Here is a 25730-nt window from a genome sequence, read left to right as displayed (position 1 = left end):
TTTGATAAAAGTTTAACACCAGAGCATCTTCCTGGCTCTTTGCTTAATTTTCCCTTTTGAGTTACGTTCAATCTTCATTGTTTAGCTAATGTATCACTTTTCAGTGTTCTCTTATAATCTTTATTTTCACTTACGTTGTCCATTTTTATTTAACTTACATTTGCCTTTTTCTGATTTATCCATCATTTTACGTTTTTGCTCATTTCATTCTTTTACTGTCTACAATGCCACTCAAAATATACCCATGGACCAATGTCACTCTGTGAACTATTAATTACAAGTTCATAAAAATTAGGTGCAGAAATAAAGGACAAGCACTGAAAAATGTTTATAATAATTTGAAAGAGCAATTTTAAATCTTGAATTTTATACAAAGCTATAGTAGCACATGTCTTTATCAACGGTTAACACAGTGACTCTAGAATTGAAGCCTGTAGACTTATTTGTGGGAGTTAACAAGCTCTGTAAAAGAATTTTGAGCATTCAATTCAATTATACCCTTGAAAATTAATAAGCATATTATAGATGACGTGAATAGCTACCTTAAAGCAGACATTATCACATAATTATAATACTCCCATTTGGGTTTTATGTTTGCAATTGCAGTTGCTTCTAAGTAAAGCGGAAATGACTGGGCACTTATCATCATGATGTGAAACAAAACATCATTACAGAATTATCATGTTACATGCTACTGAAATTGGCATGCAAGGAGAGCTTTCTAGCAGTTTAATAAACATAAGAATCACAAAATGACAAACATATCCACAAAATTAATTACATCACTTTTACCACACTTAGGAACAGTCATTCTCTTTATTAATATCAAAATATATAAAGAGATTAATAATAAAACCAGGGACTTCCCTGATGGTGCAGTGGTTAAGATTCCCCGTTCCCAATGCTGGGCGCCGGGGTTTGGTCCCTGGTCAGGGAAAGAGATGCCACATGCACGCTGCAACTAAGAGTTAGCATGCCACAACTAAGGAGCCCACCTGCCACAACTAAGACCCGGTGCAACCAAATAAATAAATAAATATTAAATTGTTTAAAAAAAATAATAAAACAGACCTGAAGGTATTTTCTACCATATTAACCCCAACATTAAAGTTCTAGTTCTAATAAAACATTATGCCAAATTATTATTAACTTTAATTTCTATTTATAATATAATTTATAAATTAAGTTTGAGTTTTATAGATCTATCTATGAAGTATACAAGCAGCCTTAAAAGTCATATACATTTAAATTAACTCAAGCTTAAAAAATAGTGGCCAAAGAAACACTTCTACCAGCTTTGAGGTCCAGAACAACCACTTAAAACTTTGTAGATTCTAGACCTATCTCAGAATGGGACTTATCTTAATTCATCTGACTAAGCACTCACACATTAAAGCACCAGGTGAAGGCATTCTGTCACCAGATCTGCTCTAACTCTGATTTGTCTATAATCTGCACCAAAGATATTTTCTTTAAACAGCTCCTCAGGTAATATTCCTTTTAAATGAACTCAAAGTCCTATCTAAACCATTATCAAAAAGGGTAACCAGCCCACTACTTTCTCTCCCAAGTGCAAACCTATTAATTGGAGAAATTTCTTTAGGAATACTCAGAAAACAACATAAATAGGCTGGTAGTACATGGAAATGGCAAATAAAGATATGAAAAGATGTCCAACCTTACTAATAGTGAGAGAAATGAAAAAGACAACAATGTTTTTATTTTTAGATTTTTAAATTATCTATAACATTAAATACCACTGGCAAATATTTGAAATACCAATGTCAAACAAAGTGCAGGGAAAGTTCACATACTTTTGTGGGTATATAAACTGATAGAACCTTTCTAAGTTAGGGCATCTGGAAACAGGTATCTAAATTTCAACATGTACGTAAATTTCAACATAAGACCTCCCACTAGGAATTTTTATAAAGAAGTAATAGAGAAGTATAAAAATATATAAGCACAAGGACAGTACTTCTTTAATAATAAAAATAAATGCCTAGAAACAAAATATGTATCTGTAAGTTAGTTGATAATATTCAAGTGCTAAAAATAATTTTACTGACCTTTTTTTTTAACATGTAGTGACATCCAAAAAATTAAGTATGTGTGGGAGCAAAGCATTTGTATCGCTACATATATAGTATGATTCCATGGTTAGAGAAGAGACTGTACATTTACATATATGGAAAAAGGAGCTTTCAGGGAGCTCTATGTCTAAATGTCAACATTGACTACAATGTTTTACTAAAGGAACAAATACGTTACAGAACGTTTACTCTATCACTAGGGATGATGATGATGATGATGATTATACACTATCATCTTCCGGGGAAAAATGCTGAAAATTACTTATACTGATTTGCAGATTACATCAACATTTGATTCTGAAAGGAACCAGCTATAGAGCAAGATATGTAAATTCAACAGATTCCTGGTTAACAATTTTACAAAAGCTGCATAAGACCACTGAAATAAAGTAAAAACTCTTGCTTTTAGACAATATAACCATCTTGAGCAGTATAAAGTAGTATTACATGTTTAGGCCACAACACCTCCACCCCATTTATTGTTAACAAATCTTGGCCCGAGGAAACCATTTGTAGATAAAAGGATATAATCCCCCCCACCCCACCCCCCAGCCCCCCCCCCCCACACACACCAGTAATGGGAGTAAAAAAAGAAAGAAAGAAAAAAAACACTGATAATGATATGGTGTTATTACCAGAAGCTAGGAAGATTTTCAATAATTAGTCTTAAATCATTAACTATTACCAGGAAGAATGGCTCAACAAAACTTTTTCTGAAGTTTTCTGAAGGTCAGACAGTAAATATTTTCACCTTTGCAAGCCATTTGATCTCTATGAAAACTATCCAACTCTGTCACCATTGTGGTAAAGGCAGCAATAGACAACAGAATGGGTATGACTGTGTTGCAATAAAACTTTATTTATAAAAACGGATGACAAGCTAGATTTGATCCATGGGCCCTAGTTTGCAGACCCCTGATCAAGAGTAAAAAATTATTCTAATAGATAAATATTCTCTAAAATCCAGCTGATTCAAAATGAGTAACTCCGGCCAGCATGTTAATTCATTCCTTTATTCAGAAGAAATTCTAGTTCATCCTAGAGCACATACCAGCAAGTCCTGCTGCTCTAAATCTGAAAATTCATGGGAGCATTACTGAAGTTATCTGAGGACTACCAACACCAACAACTTTTTTGGATTTCTTTTTCCAGAATAAACAGTCTCAGTTTGTAATAAGGAAGAAACTTTTGCATTCTATTACAAGTTACTCACTAAAGGGATGTTTCCTATAAGCTTAAATTATACATAATGGCCCATCTCTGGGAAACCTGCCTCCCAGGTAGTGAGCATTAAGCTGAAATACCTCTGTTTAGCTCACAGGAAACATCCTGACCAGGCCCACCTGTGAATGACTACAGGGAGGAAGAAATTAACACATCCCCTCCAGAGGCTGACTGGAACCAGGAAATGTTTGACTTTACTCCCTCCCCTTTTAGTATAAAAGAAGCCAGGCAAGATGTTTCTTTGATGCATGAGCCCACCATCTTCTCAGTTTGCTGGCTTTCCAAATACAGTCACTACTCCTTGCCCCAACAACTCATCTCTCGATTTAACAGCCTGTTGTGCAGTGAGCAGTACAAGCTTGAACTCGATAACAAGTTGACCTGTATGGTTTATTTTTTTTTTTTTTGGCCGTGCCGTGTGGCTTGTGAGATCTTAGTTCCCCAACCAGGGATTGAACCCAGGCCCTCGGCAGTGAGAGCACAGAGTCCTAACCACTGGATTGCCAGGGAATTCCCCTGTATGGTTCAAAACTCTTAGACAACATCAAACATATATTCATATGTATGATGGTTAATTTTATGTGTCAACATAACTGGATCATGGGGTGGCCAGATACTGGGTCAAACATTATTCTGCATGTTTCTGTGAGGCTATTTTTAGGTGAGATTAGTATTTAAATTGGTAGACTGAGTAAAGCAGATTGCCCTCCATATGTGGATGGGCCTCATCAAACCAGCTGAAGGTCTGAATGGAACAAAAGGTTGACCCACCCCCAATAAAGAGGGAATTCTTCCTGCCTAAAGGCCTTCAAAATAGAACATTGGCTTTTCCCTGTCTTTGGACTGGAAGTGAAACATCAGCTCTTCCTGGGTCTCAGGCCTGTCAGCCTTCAGAATAAAACTCCAACATCAGCTCTCCTGGTTCTCAGGCCTTCAAATTCAATTTGAAACTAAACCATTGACACCCCTGGGTCTCCAGCTTGCTGACTCACACAGCAGATCTTGGGTCTTACCAGCCTCCATAATCACATGAACAAATTCTTTATAATAAATCTCTTCCTACAGATATATAGAAACAGAAAAAGAATATAAATACACATTTTTTTTCTCAAGTGCACATGAAACATTCTCCAAGACAGATCATGTCTTATGCCACAAAATAAGTCTTACTACATTTAAGAAGATTTACACCATATCAAGCCATCTTTTCCAATAACAATGGTATGAAATAAATCAATTAAAAGAAGAAAACAGAAAATTCGCAAATATGTGGTGCTTAAACAACATGCTCCTAAACCACCAATGGGTCAAAAAAGAAATCAAAAGGGAAATCAAAAAATATCTTGAGACAAATGATGGAAACACAACATAACAAAACTTACGGAATGCAAAAGCAGTTCTAAGAGGGAAGTTTATAGTGACAACTGCCAACATTAAGAAAGCTCAAATGAACATCTAACTTTACACCTTAAGGAACTAGAAAAAGAACAAACTAACCCCAAAGTTAGTAGAAGGAAGGAACTAATTTAGGATTCCGGCCTTTCACTGCCGTGGCCCGGGTTCAGCCTCTGGTCAGGGAATTGAGATCCTGCAAGCTGCGTGGTGATGTTAAAAAAAAAAAAAGTTTAAAGAAGGAAGGAAATAATAAGAATCAAAGTGGAAATAAATGAAATATAGACTAAAAAGACAACTGAAAAGATCAATGAAACTAAAGCTATTTTGAAAAGATAAACAAAACTGACAAGCCTGAATGACTACGGGAAAAAAAAGTCTCAAATAAAATAAAAAATGAAAAAGGTGACATTACAACTGCTCACACAGAAATACAAAGGATCATAAGAAACTGCTATGAACAATCATAAGCCAACAAATTGGCCAACCTAGAAGAAATGAATAAATTCCTAGAAACATACAACCTACCAAGACTAAATCATGAAGACAAAGAAAATGTGAACAGACCAATTACTAGTACAGATATTGAATCAATAATCAAAAACCTTTCAACAAAGATATGTCCAGGACTAAATGGTTTCACTAGGGAATGAATCCTACCAAACATTTAAAGAACTAATACCAATCCTTCTCAAACTCTTCCAAAAAATGGAAAGGGAGAGAATAATTCCAAACTCTTTTTAAGAAGCCATCATTACCCTATACTGGACACTACATTACCCAGACAAGGACACTACAAGAAAATCACAGGCTAATATCCCTAATAACATAGATACAAAAATCCTCAAAAAAATATTAGCAAACCTAATTCAACAGCACATCAAAAGGACCATACACCATAATCAAATGGGATTTATTCCAGGGATGCAAGGATGGTTCAACATATGCAAATCAATAAATGTGATATACCACATTAACAACATAAAGCATAGAAATCATATAAACTCAAAAGATGTAGGAAAAGTATTTGACAAAATTCAACATCCTTTCAAGATAAAACTCTCAACAAACTGGGTATAGAGGGAACATAACACAACAAAGGCCATATATGACTAGCCCACAGTTAACATCATACTCAACAGCGAAAAAGCTGAGGAACAAGATCAGGAACAAGACAAGGATACCGATTCTCACCAGTTTTACTTAATGAAGTACTGGAAGTCCTAGCCAGAGCAATTAGATAAGAAAAAGAAATAAAAGGTATCCAAATCGGAAAGGAAGCAGTAAAACTGTCTCTATTTGCATATAACATACTATATATGGAAAACCACCAAAAAACTGTTAGAACTAATCAGCAAGTTCAGTAAAGTTACAGAATACAAAAATCAATACATAAAAATCAGTTATGTTTCTATATACTAACAATAAACTATTGAAAAGACAGATTAAGAAAATAATCCCATTTACAACTGCATTGAAAAGAACACTAAGAAGTAAATTAAACCAAGGAAGTAAAATATCCACACATCAAAAACTATAATACCTTGAGATGAAAGAAACTGAAGAAGACACAAATAAATGGAAAGATATTTCATGCTCACAAATTGGAAGAATATTGTTAAAATGTCCATATTACCCAAAGTAAGCCACAGATTCAATGCAATCCCTATAAAAATTTCAATGGTATTTTTCACAGAAATAGAAAAAACAATCCTAAAATTTGTATAGAACCACAAAAGACCTTGAATGGCCAAACCAATTCTGAAAAAGAACAAAGCTGGAAGCGTCAAACATCCTGATTTCAAACTATACTATAAAGCTATAGTAATTAAAACAGTATTGTCATTAAATAAAGACTCACAGATCAATGGAATGGAATAGAGAGCCCAGAAATAAACCCATGCATACACAGCGAGTTAATTTACTATCAGGGATCCAAGAATATACAAAGGGGAAAGGATAAATGGTGTTAGGAAAACGGGACAGCCACAGGCAAAAGAATGAAACTGCTCCCCTATCTTACACCATACACAAAAGTGAACTCAAAATGGATTAAAGACTTGAACATAAGACCTCAAACCATAAAACTCCTAGAAGAAAACATACAGGTATGCTCCTTAACATTGGTCTTGCAATGATTTTTTTGGATTTTGACACCAACAGCAAAAATAAATAAATGGTACTATATCAAACTAAAAAGCTTTTGAATAGCAAGGAAAATCATCATAAAAAGAAAGAAAGAAAGAGAAAGAAAGAAAGAAAGAAAGAAAGAAATTAAGAAGGAAAGAAAGAAAGGAAGGAAGGAAGGAAGGGAGGAAAGAAAGAAAGGAAAGAAAAGAAAAAAGAAAAGAAAAGGCAACCTATAGAATGGGAGAAAATATTTGCAAACCATATATCCAATAAGGGATTAATATACAAAATATATAAAGGACAACTCAACAGCAAAAAAACACCCAAATAAAAATGGCCAAAGGGCCTGAATAGACATTTTTCCAAAGACACACACACACACAAACACACACACACAATAGAATATTATGCTAAGTCTTAGCATCTAATGTAGAATATGATGACTATAGTTAACAACAGTTTTGTATACTTGAAATTTGCTAAGAGAATAAAACTTAAGTGTTCTCAACTAAAAAAAAAAGTAATTATGTGAGGTGATGGATGTGTTAATCAACTCTAATGAGAATCCTTTCTCAATGTATACATATATCAAAACATCACATTTACACTTTAATACATTACAATTTTATTTATCAATTATACCTCAATAAAGCTAAATTAAAAATAAAAGAATCCAACATTTGGGACAATGGGGCTATAGAATGTTCCTAAAGTGTTATTTCTAATAAGGAACTGTTACAAATAAACCAAAAGGGAGAAGGGAACACAATTTTGGCCATTAAAACAGTGAAGACCTAAAAGTATAAAATGCTTATACTGTCAATCTATGTAAGACATAAAATTTAATAAATGGGAAATTCACAAATAACCTCAGATTTCATATTGTTTAGGAATTCTATGAATTCTTTTTTTGCCCGTTTCTAGCTTAGCACTCACCATATCAAACTGAAGTTATCTGTGCCTGTATCTGTCCTCCTTCTAGACTGTAGTAATAGTCATTGAGGGCAAGGACCATGTGTTCCAGATCTTACTCAGTGCTGCAGCCAGCATATAGTAAACATTCAAACAAACAAAACAAACTGCATAAAGCAACTGGAAAGAAATACATCAAAATACTACCTGTGGTTTTCTCTGGATGGTAAGATTACTGGTAATTTCTTCGACTTTTATGCTTTGTATTATTACTTTAATAATCAGAAAAATAAGCTTTATTTTTTTAATCCTTAACCCCCACCACTAATAAACCAAATAATTTACTTATTAAGTACCTCTTAGTTATTCTATACCTGTGCTAAGTAACTATTAATGAAAGTCTTTGGAGATATGTTTTCCGGGAAATGGGTATACAACTTACTTGGCCTAATTTGGAACAAAATGCGTACATTCTAACACATAAATCAAACTACCATAACTTTTTTTAAATGTTCAAAAATTCAAAACTACAAATTAATGTTTACAAAATGAATTATATTATACACTTAAAAGGAAAAAAATTTCTTCAAAGTAAAGAACTTAGAACAGACTGGTTCTTTGTTTTGGTTGATAGCTACAAGTCTGTTTCAATATCACAATTAATTTAGTCCAGTAGAAGAAAAAAATTTTTAAAGCTGTAGGAGAGTCTACCGGGGAAACACAGCAACTCATATACTTTGACAAAAGACCAGTGCAGTCTTTTTTCTAGGAAGGTATCCTCATCAAAAGAACTCTAGAAGAAGGAAGCATATAATAAGTCCAATCACATCAGACAAATCATTCGATCAATCAATGGGGAAAACATGTCCTATTCAGAACAGCATCTTATTCTTTTAAATCAGTAAGACATTTTAATTTGCTTATGATGGTATCACAATGATCTTATTTTTGCTAAACTTTTCCTTTTAAAGGAACAGGCAATTCATTCAGGTTTCCCAAAATGATGAAATTAGCTATAGAGGGTGATCTCCTCTAGCCTGAATTCACATTTGTCTTAACCTTTAAATATAACTACTACTTTCTTAAAAAGATCCAGTATTTTATGTGCCTAGAACACTGAAGATAATTAACAAAATGTCATGATTGAAATAACATTCTAATCTTTCATTTAGATTGAATGAATTCAATCTGAGAAGAATGACATGGCGTGTCTCTATTCAACATAATCCAGAATCACAAAGCAGTCAGAATTAGACACGAATATGCTTACCAGGTGATACAAGGAAAATTTTCTCACACAATAGTTATAAGACTACACTACTAAAAGGGAATTACTCAATTTCTAGATATGTGCTATGCACTTAAAAAAAACAAACTTTAAGGCTCAGTGATCTCTGAAATAAGGTATTACCTAGGTCCTATCATATTAGAGCAACTGAATGACTGTGTAGAATCAGCTCTCTCTAGAACAAAGACACATTTCTGCAAGAACAGCAAAGATTCCCAAGACACCATACATTGGGACTTCTCTTTGGAAGACAATATGTTACATTTTTTTTTTTTTTTTTTTTTTTTTATTTATTTATGGCTGTGTTCGGTCCTCGCCTCTGTGCGAGGGCCTTCTCCAGCTGCGGCAAGCGGGGGCCACTCTCCATCGCGGTGCGCGGGCTCCCACCATCGCGGCCTCTCCCGTTGCGGAGCACAGGCTCCAGACGCGCAGGCTCAGTAATTGTGGCTCACGGGCCTAGTTGCTCCGCGGCATGTGGGATCCTCCCAGACCAGGGCTCGAACCCGTGTGCCCTGCATTGGCAGGCAGATTCTCAACCACTGCGCCACCAGGGAAACCCCTGTTACATTTTTTTAATACCAATTTCAATAATTTTAAATAGAATACTGAATGCCCAGGGATAACTTATTTAATAATTACTAATATTTCTCACATTGGAAAAACAGGAAGATTAGCATCAAATGAATAAGTAACCTATTATATTTTATTTTCTTTCTGAAGCTTTTTTTCTAAATTGGAAGCAAAAATGCATACAACATCAAGTCTTCCACAATATGCTAACATAATTGTAACTGCACTTAGAAGAACTAATCTTATTGAATTTTTAAAATGACAATGCTAAGCTAAAAGAATAAACAACACCATTGACAAAGCAGATTTATAGTTGTAAATAAAAAGCTGAATATACAATACAAACTATGAATACAAATTACAGTGTTTTTTAAAATGCAGGTTATCACCCATTCAGTGCACTGAGACCAACCTTTTTTAATAAAATAAAACAGAAAAAAACAGAAAATATCAAATCATATTTACCCTTATTTGACATAAGATACACAAATCTCGCAATATAACATCTCTGAAATGTTAACAAGTACTTCTCCTCAAAGTTCAGAACAGTAGCCTTCAAGCTGCCCCAATTCTATCAATAGAAACAAAGTTAAAAAGAAATAAATGCAGGGAATACAACAACAAAAATCTCTTTTCCTTAACTCATACACCTAATCCATTTCTGAAACTCTTCAGTCCATTTCAGAAGTATTCACTGAATTAGTTCTCTCCTCTTCTTCCCACTGTCACAGATCATGTCTTTTGGCTGAACTGCTGCACAGATGTCCTGCTGGAGTAACTCTGCCCAAGCCAGCCTCTACCCTACTATCAGAAAATATATTTACGTCATTCTTTTGCTTAAAACTCAAATTCCTTAACTTTGGCAAAGTTCTTCACCAACTGGCAACCTCATTTTCTAAGACTTTACAACTCCTACCTCTCCCACTTCAGCTCCCCTACACTCTGTAGCCGCACATACCTAACCACTGCCTCCAAACAGATCAGGTTCTTTGGTGACTCCAAGCTATTTCTCTTCTCTCTCTTCTTTAAGAGTCCTGATTCAGAATTAACTTGCTCTAAATGTTTTCTCTGATTTCTCCAGGTGGTATTAAAATAACTACTACTTTGTGCTCCCACAATATATCACTCAAAATACCATAACAGCATTTACTAAATTATATTAACCCATATGTATATGACTTTCTTCTTCCTCACCAAAAGGCAACTTTTTTTAGTCTCTAGCACAGAGCTGCACAGTTAAGACAGGGTCTCAATAAATGTAGTCATTATAACTACTGGGTACCCAATAAATGTTCCTGGCATAAAATTAAAACTTCGGAAGTTTTATAATTAGATCTTAAAAATAGTCTTTGTTTTAGAAGGATTAAAACAGGGTGTTTTTTTGTTTTGTTTTGTTTTTGGTTGTTGTCTGTTTGTTTTAAAATCCAGGAGATTTTAAACTATCCCTTGACCCAGTTTGCATTTAAGTAACTATTTAAAGATCAGTAAATATTTTCCAACACAGATAAAAACAAACAAAACAAAAAAACACTAATAATTATAAGTGATTTGAAAGGCTGTTGGCCAAAATTCCTAATAAATGTGGGAAAACAATTTTCAATAGCATCAAAAGGCACAAAAAAGTCACCAAAAAATTAAATAGAACATTAAAACACAGAAAAATATTCACATTAATAGTAATCAGGAAAACAAAAACAGAAAATCTTGTACTACACTGGAAAATACCTAGCTAAAGTGAAAGAAACTTAATATAGAGATATTTATGTTATTCATCCTACTCGTCTACTTCATTTCAGTACTGTTTATCTCTAGGGTAAGCGACTCCAATAGTTTTAATTTTTCTTTAATTACAGAATTAATAGTATAGCTTAGTGGAAAAGAATATGGACTATGAAACTAGACTGCCTGGGTTCAAGTTCTGTACCACTCTTATAAGCAGTGAGATCTTGAGTAAGTCACTTAGCCAATCTGTGCCTCAGTTTCTTCATATGTAAGAAGAGAAAAAAAAATTATAGTATCTATCCTATAGGGCTGTTGTGATAATTAAATGAATTAATATGTAAAGATATTTTTTAAAGTGCCAGGCATAAAAGCAGACACAATAGATCAATGGAACAGAATAAACGGCCCAGAAATAGTCTCTTCAATAAATGGTACTGAGAAAACTGGACAACCACATGCAAAAGAATGAAACTGGACCTTATCTTACACCATACATGAAAATCAACTCAATGGGTTAAAAATGTAAGACTTGAAACCGTAAAACTCCTAGAAGAAAACACAGGGGGTAAGCTCCTTGACATCAGTCTTGGCAATGATTTTTTTTGGATTTGACACCAAAAGCAAAGGCAACAAAAAGTAAAAATAAAGAGCTTCCCTGGTGGTGCAGTGGTTGAGAATCTGCCTGCCAATGCAGGGGACACCGGTTCGAGCCCTGGTCTGGGAAGATCCCACATGCCGCGGAGCGATTAGGCCCGTGAGCCACAATTGCTGAGCCTGCGCGTCTGGAGCCTGTGCTCTGCAACAAGAGAGGCCGCGATAGTGAGAGGCCCGCGCACCGCGATGAAGAGTGGCCCCCACTTGCCGCAACTAGAGAAAGCCCTCGCACAGAAACTAAGACCCAACACAGCCATAAATAAATAAATAAATAAATAATTTTTAAAAAGTATACTACATCAAACTAAAAAACTTCTGCACAGCAAAGGAAACCATCAACAAAATAAAAACGCAATCTGCTGAATAGGAGAAAATATCTGCAAGTCATCTATCTTATAAGGGGTTAATATCCAAAATATAGAAGTAAATGATACAACTCAATAGAAAAAAAACAATCTGATTAAAAAATGGGGAGAGGAACTGAATAAACATTTCTCCAAAGAAGACATACAAATGGCAACAGGTACATGAAAAGGTGCTCCACATCACTAATTAGCAGCGAAACACAAATCAAAACCACTGAGATAGCACTTCATACCTGTTAGAATGGCTATTATTAAAAAGACAAGAAATAACAAGTGTTTGCAAGAATGTGGAGAAAAGAGAAAACTTGTACACTATTGGTGGGCATGTAAATTGGTGCAGCCACCATAAAACAGTATGGAGGTTACTCAAGAAACTAAAAATAGAACTATCATACGATCCAGCAATCCCACTTCTATGTAGAATCTAAAACCAAACAAACTCATAGAGACAGGGAACTGACTGGTGGCTTCCAGGGGCAGGTGGTGGGAGGGTGGGGGAAATGGGTGAAAGTGGTCAAAAAGTACAAACTTCCAGGTATAAGACAAATAAGTTTCGGGATATAATGTACAGCATGGCGACTATAGTTAACAATACTATACTGTATATCCAAAAGTTACTAAAATTAGTAAATCTTTAAAGTTCTCATCACAAGAAAAAAAACCATACCTACGTGTGGTGATGGACGTTAACTAAACTTATTATGGTAATCATTTTGCAATATATACATACAGCAAGTCATTATATTGTACACCTTAAACTAATACAATGTTATATATCAATTACACCTCAATCAAACTGGAAAAAAATCTACCGCAATCTAAGTTAACTGGCTTTCTTGCATTTAAGGATTTAAATCGAACTTTAAGTAATCAACACCTAGTATTCTTTGCTTTCTAAATATAAAAAAAGAAATCTGGAAGTTCATTAACTATTACTATTAAAACTACTTATTAGTACTATTATTACTAAAATTAATGAAAATAATTTTAAAAAACATTACCACAAAAGGTATAAGACTATAGTCTTCAGATGTGATTCTAAATTTCCTTACTTTCAATTTGAGTATAACAAGGAAGAGTTTTAAACTAGGTTGGTTCAGGTGGAGGTTAAAATTAACTCAATTAAGAACAATGATCAGATGGATAAATAAGTGGTTCACCTTTCACATAAAAAGTATGAACTCAAACCAGTAATATTCATTCATGATATAAAACAAGGAACTCAAGAGCGTCAGGGTAGCAACCAACAAAGGTAAGACTATCTCCTTCTATGAAAAAAATCATGTGCCTGTTGATTTCAATATGTGGACAGGCCAAAGATTCCTATCTTATACTCTGGTTACATGAAATGCTGTATTCAAAAGAGTATTTTGGTAGCTATTTGGAATGAGGGCCACATATTTAATTTAGTCTCTCATAAGCCTTTGTTTCTGTTTATAAACTGGAAAAAAATGAGGTATGATAAAAACTAATAAGAGGTTTTTTTAATAAAACCACTACAAACGTGAGGGAGTATAACAAGTCGTATTCCAGAGGGGTTTACCTTTGTCTTTGAATATAACTATTTCATAATATCAATTAATAGAGAAAATATTCTACATGGTAGCAAATTATGTCCAAACTTAAGAAGGATCATCAGTCCAGGAGGAAATAAAAGCCCCAATAAAAATAAACATTCCTAAATAAAGTTGTTAGACCTAATGCTGCTAGACCTAATGAAAATTCACATAGCCACTGACTTCCAAAGAAAGCAGAGTAAGCTCATTATTTCTCAATTAGCCTTTTGTTTTCTGATACTTAGGAGCCTAAGTGCTTTACATAATACATTTAAATGCCAAAACGAAAACAAAAGTTTAGTTTTAAAACACTCGAAAATAAAGTTTTGAGAAAATTTATAAATAACACCCCCAAATTTAAAAACTTAACTTCTAGTTAAACTTTTCAGTACATTATTCCTAAAATGAGATGGGATGCTCAGAATTAATGAAAAAGCTTCAGTAATGTCATGACAAAGCAATGTATATAGATTATGATCAATAAACACACGATATCTGCCTCTACAAGACAGTGTAAGCACCTCATAGAAAACTTTAAACTTTACATGAAATGTAGTCCAAATTTTTCATCCCATTCTCTTTCAGAAGGTTAACTAAAAGCTAGAGTTCACTTCAGAACTCTGAACTTCTAGTATTAAAACAGCATCAATAAAGCAATGAAGACATCTACTATGTAAAGAGGGCATAAAACAAAGTTCCTGATCTTGAATCTACTATCTTTAAAGTAATTTAAAATCTCTTTAAAGTAATTTAAAACCTTACACCAGTTCAGATGCCCTAGGCAGAATCCTATAGTCAAGACTCAGTGACTGTCAATGTAAGGCATCCCAGGAGACACTACCGCTAGTTTTAAAACTGAATGTCCCAGGCAAACCCAGATAGTTGGTCACCCTAGCTTGAGAAGTGGTAAGGGCAAAGAAAGCAACCCAAACACTCACTGAGAACTTATGTACCAATTCTATGTAATAAAATGTGCAGACTCGATTAGAGAATCTTTAATCCCTACTAGTTTTAAATTTTTAAGTCTCTCACTGGAAGTATGCAGTGGCACTGGTCCATTCTCTTCTGTCTCATTTACATGGCCTCTTGGAAGCATGCGGCTCTGGTGGTGAAGACTCGTTCCTTCAGTCTCCTCTCCTCTGGGAACACCACACTCTGCTGGCTGTACTCCTACTTCACTGACTGCTCCTTCTCAGTCTCTTTGGATGGCTCCTCCCTCCTCTATCTGACCAGAAAACGGTAACCTCTGCCGTCTTCTCGATACTCTCTGTGATCACATTTAAACACCATTTAGACACAGGTAACTCTCAAAATCCCTATCTCCACCTTCCCATCTCCCCACTGAGAAGCAGACTTGTATACCCAACATCTCACCTGAACCTCTCAAATGCATCTCAAACGCCACACGGCTAAAACAGGACTCTTAATTCCACTTATCTTCCTCACATTCTTCCACACCTCAGAAAATGGCGCCACCATCCATTATAATTACTGAAGCGCCAACTAAGACATCATCTTTGATTCCTCTTTCCTTCATTTACCACCCCCAAACCATCAGTAAATCCTGTCAGCTTTATTTCTCGAGTATATTCCAGACCCGTTCTGTTCTCTCCTATCCAATCTTACCACTCTGATCCAAGCCATCATCTCTCACCCAATCACCGCAATGACCTATTAACCGGCTTCCCGACTGCCAATCTTTCCCCCACTGCGCCACAATTTCTTCCCCCACAAAACAGCCAGGAGTGATCTATAAACACCAAGGACAGGGATATCTGCTTCATCTCCCCAGGACACAGAACACAGAACGAGGTCTGCCTCACAGTAGCGCCCAGTGTGCTGAGTGAAAGAATGAACAGTCATCTCCCCTACCCACCCACAGCTGCCTTCCCCTCACACAGAAAAGAACCCAAAATTCTTACCAATTCTTACAATGCCTTACATCAGGCCTCCCTCACCTCATATCCCTACTCACTGCGCTCCAGACTCACTGACCTCTGATATTGCTCAAGCTCCCCAAATTCATTTCTACCTTGGAGCTGTTTCTATACCCTCTGCCTGAACACTCCTGCTGTCATGTCTGGCTCCTTCTCATCACTCAGGTCTCAGAGCAATGTTACCTCCTCAGAGAGGCCTTCTCTACCCAGATCTACCCATACTACACCATCTCACCTAGCTCCCTTTTCTTCATAGTACTTAACATTAGCTGAACTATCTTGTTCGTTTACTTACAGACTGTTTCCTCCCTACTAGAACGTAAGTTCCCTTAGAGCTGGGACCCTATCTTTCTTGTTCAATGATGTATCCCCAGAGCCTAGTACAATGCCTACCACACAATATTTACTGAAAGAATGACTCATATTTACCAAGTACTTATGTACGTGCCAAGCACTATGCTAGGTAACAACAATGAATTTTTTTTAATTAAAGAAAAATAGAAAGTGCAAGTAAAATATTAGTATGAAGAGCAATTTGATGTTCTTTTATGTTGATCAGTCCCGTTCTTAAAATGACCTTATACAATAAATTCCACTTGGTAGAATATTATTTTGCCAGTGTAAAAAATATATATCCTTAAGTAGTAACAATAATTAGTATTTCATTGTAGCTTTAGAAGTTATCTAAATGATCACATTGTTCATTTTTTAATATACAATTTGAAGGAGCTAATTAAGCTATAACTCAGTAAAATCTGAGAGCCTTCATTTCTTCATCTTTTTCTCAGAGTACGAATATACACATTTCATCCAGTCAGAAAACTCAAGACTGTGTAAAAGCTTTCCATTCTCAACATACAGAAACATTCACAACAGAGGCTGAACTCACCATTTACTGTCTGGCCTCAGATTAATTTACCAGCTTCATTCAAGCCAAGAAGCTATCAGTAATAATCAGGTTCATTTCACAAAAGTCATCACTAAAGTTGAGATTCACCCCTCATCCCCCAAAGCCTATTATAAAAGAACATGTCCAAATGAGTTTAGGCAGAAGAGTTATGTTTCATTGTTATCAGAGTACTTTTGGGTCCATTTAATTCAGAACCACAGAAAAACTTTGTATTTGACATAATCATACCAGTTACTACCACCATCATTATGACATCACTAAACACCTTATGGCCAGGAATCAACTAGGAAAAGGCAGATTTAACGCTTGAGGCACTGAACAAATGACACTTCTTCAGATCATGTAAGTATTTTCTATAACATTTTCTTTTCAGCACACTTGAAAACTATCATATCCTACCTCCAAATGTTTTAAGGGTTAAATGTATTAATATTTTGAAAGTATGATTTATAAAAAGGAACAAATTCAGTATACCTAAGTACTCAAAATATCCCCATATCATACTAGATTTTTAAAACCTAAGGGAAATACAACTATCTTTCATCCAAATGTGAAACTATTATACATTTTGAATAACAGGATCTTCTCAAATGCACTCAACCAAATGCATAAAAGACATAACACTTGTTCTATTTAAAATTAGCTTTCTAACCACACTTGCCAATTGAAAAAAAAAGGAGGGGGAGGGTGGCCTTTTGTTTGATCTTTGTATGGAAATATAAGAAAATACTCATTTTATTTTCATTTATAACAATAATATCTGTAAAGCTGAAAAACTGTGGGTAAAGCCAAAACAAAATTAAATCCTAAAGAAAAGGTCAAAAGTTCAGTATTTTCCAAACCACGCTAATTAGTCCCACTTGTTTTAACTGCCATTACCTTAAAAAGAAAGTTTTCTACAATTTTTTAGAACACTGGTTCTACATTACCTTTGGTTTTCCCTTTAGTTACATAACTGTATAAACAAACCAGTTTTAGGACACCTAGAATTAACCCACATACTGAGACAAACTCATTTAAATACCAGAAATAATTTACATATCTCTGTCTTCACACCGGCCATCAAAACCAAAATGATTGCTGATAAATTCAATCAGAAGACTGGTTCCTTCTGCTTTCAGAAAAGCTCGAAAATCGCTCAAGGTAGTCAAAAGATAATACTGGACAGTGTTTCAAATATATAAATTTCCTTTAAATTCTAAGAAAAAAATGCCTACATGAACCAAGTCAGAGGTCATTATCTTGACCTTCACCGTCTGCTCATTTGCTAAAGAAACCACACAAGTTTTTCATCTAAGGTATAAATTTTTAAACTAAAAAAATTTTAAAGATTTGCTTGGCTCAAGAAGAGAATAAACATAATTATATCACTATTCTGTAAAAGTAATCTATTCTCAGCATATAGCTGAAAAAAAAATTTTATTGGAAAGGCATGTCCTGACTTACCAAAGGTTTATCACTGTCAAAGGTTAGATAAAATTATTTGTTGTAAAGATATACTGTCCAAATTTATTAAAATTGGGTAGTATTTATAAAGTATCTTCTTCCACTATATTCTTTGTCACAGCAAAGGTTTAGAGGGTGCAATATAACCTCAAAGTCCTTCCTTCAGTTAATTAAAAATTTCTAAGCACTATGATGTTTTCTTCTTCATAGAAAACAATGGAAAAATGGATACAATGCTTGGGGGATATTAAGCCTTCAAACATGTTATTATTACAAATAAATTTTAAGAGGTTAGGTTACAAAGACATTACAGATGGCTTCTGACATGTACAGATAAACTGAAACCATTCCCTCCAGCCTCTAGGGATAATGAAGTACCTTCTCACTCACTGAAGTTACTTTGACTGCAGAGTTTGTAAGCACCCAGTGAGCATCAGAAACCTCTCAAGTGCTGTCTCCTCTTCTTAGGACAAATGGTATACATTTCAGAGAAAATAATTTCCTACTTATATGATTTTTTTTACTAAACTCATGCCTACATTCAATTCTATTATTTCTAAGTGTTGCAGGACCAAATTTAAGAGAATGATTTCAAATCTAACTCTGGATTTAAAAAATTTTATGTCTAGATCTAACGTACAGTATGCTACTACAGTTAACAATACTGTATTGTATGCTTGAAATGCGTTAAGAGGGTAGACCTTAAAGTTTTCTCACCAAACACATGACACAAAAAAATGGTCACTATGAGGTGATGGATATGTCAACTAGTTTGATTGTGGAGATCACTTCACAATGTGTGTGTGTGTGTGTGTGTGTGTGTATATCAAAACCAAGTTGCACATATTAAATTTATCTATCAATACAATTTCTATTTGTCAATTACACCCTAAATAGAGATGACAAAATTATATATGTCTAAAAAAAACCCCACATCACAAATTTCTAAACTATCACAGAACTGCATTATTTGAAATTTTAATAGAAATCTGAGTTTGTGCCTGATATTTTTTAAATAGCAAAAATACTACCAACAAAAAACCACTTCCAAATGCTTCTGCTTTTTTGTTTCTTAAACAGTTTTGAAAATGTATACCAAAATGTCAGTTACACAAGTAGAGCTCATTTTGTGTAACAAGGTTACTTAATAGGAGTCCTAGAAGCACCTAAAGTTGTAGGAAAATTTTTGTGTAAGTACATATGGCGGTTTTTTCTGGATAAATGGTCCATATAACTTGCAGCTTCTCATGGGGGGTTCAAAATTCAATTAAGATTAAACTGCGTGAAAGAACCGTCAACGTCAGATAACTTGTCACAGGCAACCCAAGCCTTATTTTTTATATCACAAATTAGGGGACGATTTATCCTAATTTGGCGGCTCCTACACAACTTTTAAGTGATGTAGGCATGAAATGGCTGTGCGTTACAAACAGCTCTCTTCACACACCCAACGCGGCAAACCCCCAATTTTCCTTGAAAGGGCCAGGGACAGGCAAACGGATTAACACCCCTATTGCTCAAAGATCGACTGGCTTTGGCAGGACATGTCCTCCAGAGAGGGCTGCTGGGCGGTGACCAGGTCTCAGTGAGGGGCTGGACCCCTCGGCGGGCACTTGCAGCCAAGGCATCACCAGCAGTCTCCTTCCGCCCCAAAACGCGCCCTAAAGTAGGGTGTGAGGACGCGGCTGCAGCAGATCCCGGTCCCCCTGGCGCGCGCCGCGCCGCCGCCGATGCAGCACGGTCGCAGCGACCTTCCCGCCCGGGGCTCCGTGAGCCCCGTTACCCACGTCGGCCACACACCCAACGAGAAAAAGGGAGGAGGACGCACAACAAAGCCTAACCCGAGGAGGCCCAAGCGAGCTGTAAGTTGGGGCGCCCGGGCTGCGGCCCCAGAAGGAGCGGCCCGGACACCGAGCCGCGCCGAGCCGGGGCGCCGCGACGCAGGACGGACAGGGCCGGGGACGCGGGGCGCCAGAAGTCAGCCCGCGGGGCCGGGCGTCAGCAGCCGGGAGGAAGCCGGGCTGGCGGGCCGGCGCGCGGCGTCGGGGGCGGGCGGCCAGGGGGAAGCCAGGCCTGAGGAGGGAGGGGAGCGGCGGCGGGGTCCCGAGGCGCCGCGGTCGGCCGCGACCCCCACCCCAGCCGGGGGCCTGTCCCGTTACTTACACGCCGGGAAGCTGCGGGCTCCGCCGGGGCTGTCCCGGCCGCCGGCCTCCGGGGCCAGGAAGCGCCCCCACATCTCGGGCGGGAGCGCCGAGTGGGCCGGGGGCGCCCGACTCCCCACGTCCGTCCTCCCTGCCTTCGCCTCCGGCGGCGGAAACTTGTCCGGAGCCTGGGCCGCGGCGGCACCGGCGGGGGAACCAGCGGGCGGGCTGGTTAACGGCCGCTCAGCGACGGGCGGGGAGCGCAGGGGCCTGATTCGCCGCGGCGGCGGCTGCCATGGTCGAGCCGGCTCGGTTGAGGCCCGGGCCGGGGAAGCGGCGGCTCCGCGATGTCGGCGACTCGGTCCCCGGCTGCGCCCAGCCTCAAAGGCTCCAGGCGAAGTTGCAGCTGCGGCTTCTCTCCGCCCCCCTCCGCCGGGGGAGCCCGAGCCCGAGCCGGGGAGGGGCGGGGCCTGGTGGGGGCGGGGCCTCGGGCGCTTACAAAAGGCGTGCGCGGCGCCGGGCGGGGCTGCGGACGGGTCCCAGTGGGTACCTTTATTCCCCTGTTCTCCGCAGGTGGCGAATAGTCGCTCGGACACACCAGCTGCATCCCTCCTTCCCCATCCCCGCGCCCTGCGAGATGAGGAGAGGGAGGAAACTTGGCCCCGGGCCTCGTCTTTTGGTTCCCCTCCCCCCCCCCCACCTTGGGTAATCCCTCAGGGCCTTCAGGGCATATCTCAGAAAAGGGCGTGGAAGACCTGCCCTCCCTTCACGACTGCTTATGATAAAAGAGGTTTCCTTGGGAGGGGCTGAGGGACTCCCAGTCTCATTTGGGATTGGGATTAAAGTTGTCATCATGCATTCCATAAGCATCGTTTATAGATCACTGTGGAGGATAGAGAAGTGGTCATTTTCCTCATCCTGCAAATTCAATGCCTGGGGGTGGGGTGGGGGGGAGAGAACAGGTACCAAAATATCTACGACACGGAGACCTGCGAAGAAAAAAGCAGGAGAAAAGCCCCAAGGTACTCAGTACCAGAAGGTTCAGGGAGGGGCTGTAAATTTTAATCTAGTAGCCCAATGTTTCAGATAAGCAATCAGAAAGGAGTGAAAATGGCACAAAAGTGTGTAATGGGAGTGTAACTGCCTTACACCCTAAACCTTCATGTTCCTCCTCTGCCTGGTCAGTTCCCACCCTTCACCTGAACCCAGAGTGCAGGAGCAGGTATCCTGAGAAGGAAAAAAGGGTGCAGCAATCTCTTTTTAAATCTTACTTCTCATGGGCAATATTTATAATCCTTCCAATATTTAGATCTAAAATAGTGCATTTAATAAATATTGGTCGGGCACTGTAGAAGGAGGCGAGCTCTGCGCATGGCCGATGAATCAGGTAAACCAGAAAGCAGGTCCCTAACCCTCAACAGGCTTTGAGTCCAGTGATGCTTTTTCCTGTTTTGGATGTTTGCTAACAAAGGCCTCTTATTTGTATTTAAGCACCCTGTAATTGAGAAATACTGCTTAAAACTTTTAGAGGTTAAATTACATCTAGGTGTATAATCTATCACTTACCACAGCTGTCTTGTAATTTATCAGATTGCAGTTTTACATTTAGGGTCCCCTGGGTAGAGTTCCACTTATTTCTCCAAATCATGAGCAATTGGCCAAGGGTCAACTGTTTCTAAGGATAGAAAGTGACAGAAACATGAAAAAAAAATGTGACTGGTTCCTTTCTGTGATTTAAATGTACATTAGTTCATGTAATATGACGCATGCATAGTATAGGTTCAAAAAGAAACCTAAAAAAGTAAATTCTAAAATGAATTATCAGAAGCTATAGAACCAGATGAAAGTATCCTTTTTTTTTCATGATTTATACTTACCATACTCTCATATTAGGTATAGCATTTATTAAATACCAAACTTTTTTTATACAGTTCCAAGAAATGTATGAACTATTGCAGATATATCTCAATCCTTTGTGAGTTTAATATATACTTATTGTTATTCCAAAACTCTGCCAACTTCCACTCAATTCTAAGCAGTGTTTTTAAAAAATCATTTACTCAGGTTTTCTACGTGTTTTTATCAAACTGAAGGGCATGCCACTATATACACCAAAAAAGTATGTGTGAAGCTGAGACTATGTAAAATATTTCAATACTTATTGAAATAAGAGTAAAAGCAAAGAGAAAAACATGTTGCTATTTTGGAAGTTGGCACCAAAGATAAAATGTTTTGTGTTCCTACTAATTAAACTTGAGAGGATAGAGATCTACTGCAATTAAAATGACTGAAATACTAAGAATATTATGTATATGAGGTAAACTATAACCATCCTTTTTTTTAATCATATGAATTCTGAATATATATACAGTTGATCCTTGAACAACACAGGGGTTAGGGGGTGCCGACCCTCTGTGTGGTAGGCATTTTCGAGTATAATTTATAGTCACTCCGAATCCCGGGTTCTTCAGTATCCACGGTTTGACATCCGAGGATTCAACCAACCAGGGATCCTGTAGTACTGCAGTATTTACTATTGAAAAAAATCTGCATATAAGTCAACCCACACAGTTCAAACCTGATTGTTCAAAAGTCAACTGTATACTGAGCTGAGATTTCCCTCCACATCTATGACACACCCAGTATCCACGGTTCTCAGAATGAGTAAAATCAGTCATAGCACAAAACTGAGAGACAGGACTACCTAACCATTACTAAGCCCAATGTTGTAAACCAACATGTTTTTGTTTCATTGTAACAGTAGGTAAAGACCATAAGGAGGATCTTACAAGCTAAGACATTTATTACAGAACTTCAATATTTTAGTAATTTTTCATAAGTAGAGACAATACAAGTAACTAATGAAAACAGTGATTGTGTATGCTTCTGTCTGTGTAAATATGTGTGTGTGTATATATATGTATATATATACATAGTTGCTTAGGTCACATTTACATACTTAATGTTTTGGGAGAGGGCTTTAAAAGAGGAAAATAGTACTAAAAACACCATAGTTAACATCAAACCATATTAAACTCTTCATTTGAAATACTGCATTAAAAATATACATCATTTGGGGGGCTTCCCTGGTGGCGCAGCGGTTGAGAATCTGCCTGCCAATGCAGGGAACATGGGTTCAAGCCCTGGTCTGGGAAGATCCCACATGCCGCGGAGCAGCTGGGCCCGTGAGCCACAATTACTGAGCCTGCGCATCCGGAGCCTGTGCTCCGCAACAAGAGAGGCCGCGATAGTGAGAGGCCTGCACACCGCGATGAAGAGTGGCCCCTGCTTGCCACAACTAGAGAAAGCTCTCGCACAGACACGAAGACCCAACACAGCCATAAATAAATAAATTAATTAATTAATTAATTAAAATATATATATATATATACATTATTTGAAAATTAAAAATAAATGTTGCATTCATAAATCTTAAATTCTTTGGATATGAATCTCTGAACTGATTGAGCTGAACTATCTTACATGTATTTTTCTTATGTAAATTTATCATATTGGCAAACGACAACCAGAGGACTGAAGAGTGATATAATGATGGATAAAAGTGATATTTTAACATTAGAGGAGATTGGTTCAAGATGGTGGAGTACAAGCACGTGTGCTCCCTCCCTCTTGTGAGGGCACCGGAATCACAACTAACTGCTGAACAATCATCGACAGGAAGACACTGGAACTCACCAAAAAGAGATACCCCACATCCAAAGACAAAGGAGAAGCCACAGTGAGATGGTAGGAGAGACGCAATCACAATAAAATCAAATCCCATAACCATTGGGTGTGTGACTCACTAACTGTAGAACAACTATACCACAGATATCCACCCACTGGAGTGAAGGTTCTGAGCCCCACGTCAGGCTTCCCAACCTGGGGGTCCAGCAACGGGAGGAGGAATTCCCAGAGAATCAAACTTTGAAGTTTAGCGGGATTTGATTGCAGGACTGGGTGAAACAGAGACTCCACTCTTGGAGGGCACATGCAAAGTAGTGTGCATATCAGGGCCCAGGGAGAAGGAGCAGTGACCCCATAGGAGACTGAACCAGACTTACCTGCTAGTGTTCGAGGGTCTCCTGCAGAGGCGGGGGGTGGCTGTGGCTCATGCGGGAACAAGGACACTGGCAGCAGAAGTTCTGGGAAGTACTCCTTGGTGTGAGCCCTCCCACGTTCCGCCATTAGCCCCACCAAAGAGCCTGTATGGTCCAGTGCTGGGTCGCCTCAGACCAAACAACCAACAAGGAGGGAACGCACCCATCAGCAGACAAGTGGATGAAAATTTGACCAAGCTCTGCCCACCAGAGCAACACCCAGCTCTACCTACCACCAGTCCTTCCCATCAGGAAGCATCCACAAGCCTCTTAGATAGCCTCACCCACCAGAGGGCAGACAGCAGAAGCAAGAAGAACTACAGTCCTGCAGCCTGTGGAACAAAAACCACATTCACAGATAGACAAAATGAAAAGGCAGAGGACTATGTACCAGATGAAGAAACAAGATAAAACCCCAGAAAAACAACTAAATGAAGTGGAAATAGGCAACCTTCTGAAAAAGAATTCAGAATAATGATAGTGAAGATGATCCAGGACCTTGGAAAAAGAATGGAGGCAAAGATCGAGAAGATGCAAGAAATGTTTAACAAAGACCTAGAAGAATTAAAGAACAAACAAACAGAGATGAACAATACAATAACTGAAATAAAAAATACACTAGAAGGAATCAATAGCAGAATAACTGAGGCAGAAGAATGGATAAGTGACCTGGAAGACAGAATGGTGGAAATCACTGTCACAGAACAGAATAAAGAAAAAAGAATGAAAAGAAATGAAGACAGCCTAAGAGACCTCTGGGACAACATTAAATGCACCTACATTCGCATTATAGCGGTCCCAGAAGGAGAAGAGAAAGAGAAAGAACCAAAAAAATATTTGAAGAGATTATAGTCGAAAACTTCCCTAACATGGGAAAGGAAATAGCCACCCAAGTCCAGGAAGCGCTGAGAGTCCCAAGCAGGATAAATCCAAGGAGAAACACACCGAGACATATAGTAATCAAATTGACAAAAATTAAAGACACAGAAAAATTATTAAAAGCAACAAGGGAAAAATGACAAATAACCTACAAGGGAACTCCCATAAGGTTAACAGCTGATTTCTCATCAGAAGCTCTACAAGCCAGAAGGGAGTGGCACGATATATTTAAAGTGATGAAAGGGAAGAACCTACAACCAAGATTACTCTACCCAGCAAGGATCTCATTCAGATTCGAGGGAGAAATCAAAAGCTTTACAGAAAAGCAAAAGCTAAGAGAATTCAGCACCACCAAACCAGCTCTACAACAAATGCTAAAGGAACTTCTTTAAGTGGGAAACACAAGGGAAG

The 25730-nt window shown here is 37.9% G+C and overlaps 1 protein-coding gene across 2 annotated transcripts in view; it reads right to left on the bottom strand.

Annotated features, from left to right (window-relative positions):
• CEP85L (centrosomal protein 85 like) overlaps nt 1–21988 on the bottom strand; it is a 153590-nt gene extending 131602 nt beyond the window's left edge. Inside the window, exon 1 of one of the 2 annotated variants that reach the window (XM_061207074.1) lies at nt 21907–21988. In XM_061207074.1, the coding sequence (XP_061063057.1) occupies nt 21907–21988 (82 nt within the window). Of the gene's footprint in view, nt 1–20362; nt 20734–21906 lie in introns of those variants that run through there. The other variant, XM_061207073.1, reaches the window with a different exon arrangement.
• Between the last annotated feature and the right edge of the window lie 3742 nt (nt 21989–25730).

The sequence above is a fragment of the Eubalaena glacialis genome, chromosome 12 (genome assembly GCF_028564815.1).
Source record: "Eubalaena glacialis isolate mEubGla1 chromosome 12, mEubGla1.1.hap2.+ XY, whole genome shotgun sequence".
Taxonomy (NCBI): domain Eukaryota; kingdom Metazoa; phylum Chordata; class Mammalia; order Artiodactyla; family Balaenidae; genus Eubalaena; species Eubalaena glacialis.
This window is presented reverse-complemented; position numbering and strand designations above follow the sequence as displayed.